At 35.9% G+C, this 7,817-nt stretch overlaps 1 protein-coding gene across 1 annotated transcript in view; it reads left to right on the plus strand.

Moving 5' to 3' along the window:
* The window catches only part of ENPEP (glutamyl aminopeptidase), a 76,448-nt gene extending 71,384 nt beyond the window's left edge, over positions 1-5,064 (plus strand). The window contains exons 19-20 of the mRNA XM_006191298.2: positions 3,164-3,242; positions 4,252-5,064. Coding sequence (XP_006191360.2) covers positions 3,164-3,242; positions 4,252-4,395 — 223 coding nt within the window. The 3' untranslated portion in view covers positions 4,396-5,064. The remainder of the gene's footprint in view (positions 1-3,163; positions 3,243-4,251) is intronic.
* Positions 5,065-7,817: the final 2,753 nt, after the last annotated feature.

Consider the following 7,817-nt stretch of genomic DNA (forward strand, 5'->3'; position numbering starts at 1 on the left):
TAGAAATGGGAGACAAGCAAAGTGACTTCTAATATCTAGATTTCTAGAAAACATAAGGTTTATAGAAAGAGAACAATGAGTCCAGTTTGCTACATAGGATGCCTTTGAGTCTCTTTTGAGATGTTAAAATGGAGATGGTTTCAAGGAAGTTACAGTCCCCTGTCAAATGCTGCTTAAGTTTTGATTAAATCCAAGACTTAAAAAAATGCCCATTTAAAAAATTTATCAGCATAACAACTACTGGTAACTCTAAAAAGAGTTTTTCAGTGGAGTGATGGGAAGCAGAACTCAAATTTAAGCAAATCAATATATCAGTAAGCAGTGAGACGATGGAAACAAGAAAAATAGAGAAGTCTCTTGAAGAGTTTCACTATGGATGAGGAAGTGAGAAGAAGAATATTAAGAGTGATGCCAGATCAAGGCAGAGGATTATTTTTCCTTTTCTTTATGGAAGATATTTTAATATGTTTAATATACTTAGAAGCTGATGAAAAAGATCCAGTGATGAATGAGAGATTTAATGTGTAAGACAGAAAAAAAGATTTTTTAAAAAACAAAATTTTTGAGAAAGCAGGGGAGAAACAGGAACCAAAGCACAGACGATAGGAGGAAAACAGGTACATGTGTATGTCTGTAAGCTAAAAGATGTAGGAGCTACTATACATTTTCTCTCTGAATTAGAAGGCAGGGTTATTTTTGTAGGGATGGAGGGAAGAGAGGGGAATGTTTGGAAGCTGTAAGAGAGTGAAAACATTTTTAAAAAGCATTCAAAGAGGAAGAGAGTGAGTTCGCTAGGGTACTGTAGGCTTGTCAATGCAGAGGGCCCTTTTATGACTGATATCCATAAACTGATAGTGAAACAATATGGGGAAAGTTGGGTGACCTCCCTTGACAGAACGAGTCCACCTGGTACAAACAGTGGAAATGGGCAGTTGATTTAATTCTGAGCTGGAGTTTTGTGAGACACAAATTATTAAAATATAAAGGAGTTTTTAGGGCTTAGGAAAAAATGTTACTGACAATGACAGACCATGGAATCTAAACTATAGAAAGAAGTAAGTGAACGAAAAGGGAAGAGCTGATGATTCCGGAAAAAGTAGGGGTAGGGATGGTAAGGGGGCCAGAAATCCAGATAAAGTCAAAAAATGGCCATAGTGGAAACTGAAAGGGAAATTATATCATGGAGCATGCACAAATTAATCATCTTAGAGGCAGAGTATTTATGGATAATCACAAGGTATGACCATGGGAATTGGTGGCTGAGGTAGAATGGAGAAATATCATTGGAATTGAGGAGGTCAAGAAACTAAGAAGTTAAGCTGTATATATCACCACCAATGTGGACCTTGAAATCATGGCCTGGAGTAGAGCAGACCACCAGGAGCCAAGTGCCAACATGTATCATAAATGAGGTGAGGGGAAATAACCTGAAGGAACAGAGGTTCTTAAAGAGAGTGGAGGAATAATGATTTGGAATCCACAATGAGGAGCATGACCACACCACCTCCCTTTCTGACCTGATGCTATGGAGGATGTGGGGAAATAAACATTCTCCAAATGAGTAGGAGTATTCCCTGTAAAGGAGTAGTTCCAGAGGGCTGGGTGGAGGGCCTGAGAGGTTGGGGAGCTTTAGATGGCTAAGTCAGAGGTAAGGAGGTACAGACATTACAGAGGCAGTGTTGAGTATAGATGCCTGAGAGAATTATATTGTGGATAATGACTGATGCCAGTAAGTAAAGGGTAACAGCTTGCCTTAGACTTCCAAGAGAAGAAAGATAAAAAACAAAATGGATTTAAATTCAATGGTATGTGTGATAAGAGTAAGTATTGCATCTAGAACACTGAAATCATGGATAACTATTAGAACATTTCCTGTTTCAACTGGTACATTTTCTCTTTGTATTTCTTTTGCAAACTGCTGATTCATTCCTTTGCTAACTTCATGTTGGCATATTTCTCCCTGTTGCCAATCTATAAGGGTTCTTTATATAGGGAACATATTTGCTCTTTTTACAACAAAATAATAAATTTTGACTTTTAATTTTATGGCACTGTTTTTAGAATAAAATTTTTAATGTGTCTGCAACAGACTTTATTGGGTTTTATCTTCATGATTTCTGCTTTTATGTAATAAGTTTTAAATGTAAAATTTCTCCTACTGTTTTGTTTACCTCTTTATATACTGATATATTTTCTTTTATCCTTCTCCAACATTCCAACAGTAAGGTTTATACGTAATTCTTGTGGTTGTTTTCCTTACACTGTGATTAGTCAGGATGAAGTTTTTGTCTGTATTACAATCATTTGTATTTTGGTCTATATGGAAATTTCTGATTCTTGCTCTTTAAGAGAGAAAATCCAAAAGGGACAGGAATAGAATATCATCTCTAAAGTGCTATCTTTGCACTTAGCTTCAAGTGTCTTTGCTTGCCAGGCTCACATAGTATAACTCCAAAAATGCAGGTAGCTAATAAAGCTTTTTGAAAACAGAATAAATACCCTATATTCAAATTTCTGTACCTTTACAATAAAGGTGATGAAGCTATTCTGCTGTAACAGAAAGAAAGAAATGCAGCAGCTTAAAGGACATATGTAATTATTTCTTCACTCAGGTTAGTCTCCTGAAGTGAACATTCTAAGCTGTTAGGGTAATTCTGCTCCATGCGGCCTAGGATTGTATTCTATCTGTGAGGTTGAAGCTTGGAGGAAGGGGAGAAAGAAAACAAGAAGTCCAAGCCAAGCAATTTCCCTTTATTTAAGCAAGAGGCAGAACTCACTTCTGTTCATGTTCCACTGATAGTAACTGGGTCACCTGGCTGCATCTAGCTATGAGGAAGGCTGAGAAATGTAATCTGAGTGGGGTTCTCATGTGTGCAGGAGAAAAAGGAGAACAGATTTGAGGAATACAATAAGCAGTCTACCATATCTGGGAAAGTGGTGTGGATCTGTCTACAAAAATAAGTGTAGAATTTGCTGAGAATTTCTCCTGAATAGAATTAAATTAGATACTTTACTTCCTGTGTTTTCCTTTCTTTGAAAATTACTTAAAAACAAACAAACAAACAAAAACCCTGCGCAATAAAAAGGAATGTCTGCATCTAGAAAAATGATTTAAAGTTCTGGGCACTTATATTCCCTTTTACTCCCCTAAATTTCTCTTCAGATATACAATCAATGACAGAAACCTTGGCCGGATTGTCACGATAGCAGAGCCATTCAACACTGAACTACAGCTCTGGCAGGTATGAACATAAATTCCTCTATGCTTGTCTAGGAAGGAAGAGAATTTTTTTTCAAATAGAAATGGTATTGTCTCTATTAAGATCCCAGAAGACAAGGAGAAAGAAATAATTCTTATCCCTAATGAAATGTACACCTATTTTTTTTCTAAACTGAAAAAAAACTCAAATAACCAAGAAACAAAGTTCAAAAGCTGAGAAAGGTGAGGCCACAAGACCATTCAGTTTACCAAAATATGAATGCTTAAGTCTCCCCTTTTCTGGTAAATGTAACTCCAGAATAGGCTAGTCAAGGTTTAATTCCTTTCAGAATTCATAATTTTGGAATTTCAAAACTAAACCCAAATCTTTCAGATTTCTAATATCTCAATTCCCAAGGGAATGGGAGAATGTTCATTAATGTTGGACAAATAGATACTGCATGAATTTTCAACATCTGTGTATTAGATATTGGAATATTAACATTCTTCTGTGTGTTAAGAAACAAAATCTTATTTTTGTAAAAAGCAAATGCTACTATAGTTGAGTTTGGGGGAGGGTTGCGGAGGGAAGAGCTAAAACAGAACCAAGTTTAACAGAGGTTTTTTTCATGAGTCCTTAATAAGTGAACTGAAAATATATGAAAATACTGCAGACTCATGAAGTGAAAGGCTAAGCAAAGCCTTCATTCCACAGACCAGAGTTTCCAGGGAACACATTGGGGAACATGCAGAAAACGGAGAAAACAACAGAAGCAGACAGGGCATACTGGCCACCAGTGTGCTGCTCTCCTTCCCCAATATGTCAGGGCCTCTTTTGCTTGATTAGCGTGCTGCCAGGTGGCCAAAAGCTGTGAGTGATGATTGCTAATCTGAGAGATGGGCTAAATGATGCACCAGAAGATATATCTCCATGTTGTGCCGTGATACTGAATTTCCTGGGAAGAAGGAAACAAATCCAGAGCGTAAATAAAATTCTTGAAGAATAATTGGGCTTAAAATTACATTCTTAATTATTTCCTTCTCTTTTACAGATAAAGAGCTTTTTTGAAAGATATCCAGAAGCTGGAGCAGGAGAAAAACCTAGGGAGCAAGTGCTGGAAACAGTGAAAAACAATATCGAGTGGCTAAAGCAAAACAGAGACACCATAAGAGATTGGTTTTTTGATTTATCTTGAATGGTTAATGTGTTTCAAATGTCATATTTTAATTTTGTGAATATATTGTTTCTCCTATTAAATATGTGGTGGCCTAATTCACAAGCACTATGAAGAAAGTCTTATCCATAGACACTGCTTTTGCTAAGTACTATGTTTATATGTCTTGCAAAGCTGTTAAATTGTTCCTCTTTGTTTATGAAGGAAGATACCAATTGAGTAGTTAATGTACTCAGGGATTTCTTCTAAATGTACTTCATAGGAAATTCTTTACAAACTGAAGAGAATTTAATAGCCATTTTAATGTCTTTAAATATCATTCTTTGTATCTTAAATCTGTGAAAATAGAACAATTTGGTCTTAGCTTTACATTTTTAGTACCAAAGAAACACCACTTAATCTTCTCTCTTGATTGATTTTTAAAGTTTAAATACCAGTACTTGAGGGACCAATATTACCATCTTAATCTTTATTTTATTATTCAGAATTACAAAGATTTAATATCATTGCATTCACATATATTTTGCTCCTTTAAATCCTATCAAAGTAACCTGGGCTTAAATTTTACTCAAGGATTGCATGAATTAGCCAAAGAAATGCCTGACTGTTGCCTTTGTTCTTATAAAAACCAACAAAAGAATTCTCCTCTCCTTTTTAAAATAAATCTGAATGATTACCTTAAAAAAACCACATTGTTTCCCAGTGTCACTTTACTCTCGAAAAATAATGACTGTAGCATTCTCCAAATAATTTAGCAGGAAGCAAATAAGATTCAAGAACCTAGCCTTTTTCATGGTTGGTACTCTGTCATGGTGCTCCATTCCCTACAAAGCTCCTTCAAATAAGCTATGAAATTAGGGAGAAGATAGTGCTTAACTCTGCTCCATGGATTTTAGAGGAAAAAGGCTAAATAATTGGAAACTGGTCAGGAAAGGGAGAAAGCTGATTATTCCATAAAACTAAATGGAATTAGAATTTAGCTATGAACTAACAGAGACATCTAAGTGTGAAAATGAGGAAACCTATGGATGTCGCCAACATGACTCTGCATACCTGAGGATATATCTTCTTATATATAACTTTTTGTATAAACCCTTAGATCCTAATCCAGGCAGAAAAGCACTGGTCAAATTTATATTCGTGACTTGATTAAAGACATCAATTCTGTAGAAGCTGGTGGCAAGAGTATGTTTAATATGGCACTTGACGCCTAGTGGATCCACAATATGAGTCCAGTAGGAATAAAAGATGATAAATGAAACTATGCTCCAATCCGCTGTCTCTAGAAAATCTAAAATTATTTGGGACTTTCAGAAGTATAAGATAATTTAAGATTGGTTTGAAAATAATTAAAGCACATGGGAACAATCAAAATCTTAGCTTTGACTTTACAAAAAATGTGCCCTAATCAAGGACTCCAAAATTTTGTAAACTTTCCTAATGCTGTCTCTTAATCACTTCTCAATCCACATAGCCAAAAAGGCAAATTTAAATGTAGACCGAGGGGAAAAAAGATTTTAAAAAGAAGAAATTTTCAGACTAAAGCTTTTAAAATGTTATTTTTGAATTACTTCAGAAGAAAATATACATTAACACCATAAATCATCAGGAAAACCCACTATCCTCATGGGTTTTAATACCCTAACTTCAAATTAACCACAATCAAAACCAGCACTTGAAGTCTATGTATTGTTTCAAGTGGACAAATAAGGAAGTGGGATGGCTTATCCTCCTGCTTTTTGTAATAAATAAATTCTTAAAAGAAAAATGTAAGTTTGAGGGGGATGGTAAATAAAACAGATTTCAACTTGCCTACAAGTCACTCCATTTCATTCCACTTTAGCACTAAAACTGGGAATGAATGTGAAAAAGAGCTGTGCACACTTTGTTATAACTCCACTAGCCTATCAGGCCCTTTCAAACAGTATCTGGTGTTTAAAAGGCTGATGACCAATAGATAGATCTATGCCAAGAACAGTTTACTACTGTGCATGCTTGGTTGTGTCATGATTTTTAAGGGAAAAAATTCAGCATGCTGTCTCCAGAATTAAACCACAGTAAACCATCACCTTTAAAGAATTAACTGGAAGAAATGATCAGTAAAGTCATGTAGCAAGAAGCAGGGCCAAAATAATTAATGCCTTCCCTCTAGGCAGTCTATTCCTGTATTCCAGATCATTGCTATGCATCTACATCAATATAAACTAGGAGTTTAAATAATAAACTATGAACATAAAAGTGACAGGCAGGGAAGTTCTGGGAAGCACAGATACACAACCGGGTTGAAGGCAATGGTATTCCTACAGTTTACCCTCCATGTTGGTGAAGTGTTAGTCCAAAAATAGATAAACATAAGGTGGAAACAAAAATCTAGAACAGTAATTCTCAAATGGAGTTGAGAATAAACAAGGAGCAGAAGGGAGGAGAGCAGGATTACCAATGGAGTTTTCTAAAACATTGCCAAACAATAATAATAGCAACCCCCTTTTTATACCAAGCCCTGTACTAAACACAAGCACTCCACATATATCAATTTCGGTACTTAAACTTTACAAAAACCCCATGAGGCAGGTACTGTTATTATCTCTATTTTACAGACGGAGAAACTGAGACAGAGAAGTCACAGAACTTGCCAAAGCCATAAAAATAGCATCTGGCATAAGCCAGGACTTGAACCTAACCAGCTTGTCACCAGAACCTATGTTTTCAACTACTGTATTAGAGCAGAAATGTGTTTTAAAATTAAAGTGATCTGGGTTTGAATTTCAACTACTTGCCTTTAATCTCTCTATTGTTCAGTTTCCTCATCTATTAGATGGGGATAAAAATAATCACTACCTTAATGGGTTGTTATGAGGATTAAACGCAAAAAATGAATGTAAAGGATGCATATATGGGAAATAATAGTCACTCAATAAACATTAGATGTTATTATTTTTACCATTATGATATCTCCTAGTAGCCACCAGTTTGGAGAATAAAATAAAGTTGGGTTCAGGAATAACCAAACTTAAGCTATTGAAACCACTAAGGACAGGCAATGTTTTAGACTATGTTATTGTTCCTAAATAGTCACTGCCCCTTCCTGGAAAGAATTCCATTATCTCACCACACTGAAGTCTAGCATGAGTATGTGACTTGCTTTGGCTGGTGAAACATGAGTGAAGTGATGTGTGTCGATTTCAGGCAGAAATGTGCAGAGTCAGCACGTGGGTTGCAATGTTCTCCACTTTTCTTCTGCCATTGGATCCAGCAATGTTCCAGATAGGGGCTGCTCTATTAGCCAGAATTCCAGAATGAAAACAACATGGAGGAGAATGTAGCCAGCATACACTGCGCCTGCACTGTGAGTGAGAAATGTCCTTTGTTATTGTATCACCGAGATTTTGAGGCTGTCTGTTACTTCAGCATGATCTAGCCTAACCTGTGTAATATAAACACCA

Source organism: Camelus ferus, chromosome 2 (assembly GCF_009834535.1).
Source record: "Camelus ferus isolate YT-003-E chromosome 2, BCGSAC_Cfer_1.0, whole genome shotgun sequence".
Taxonomy (NCBI): Eukaryota; Metazoa; Chordata; class Mammalia; order Artiodactyla; family Camelidae; genus Camelus; species Camelus ferus.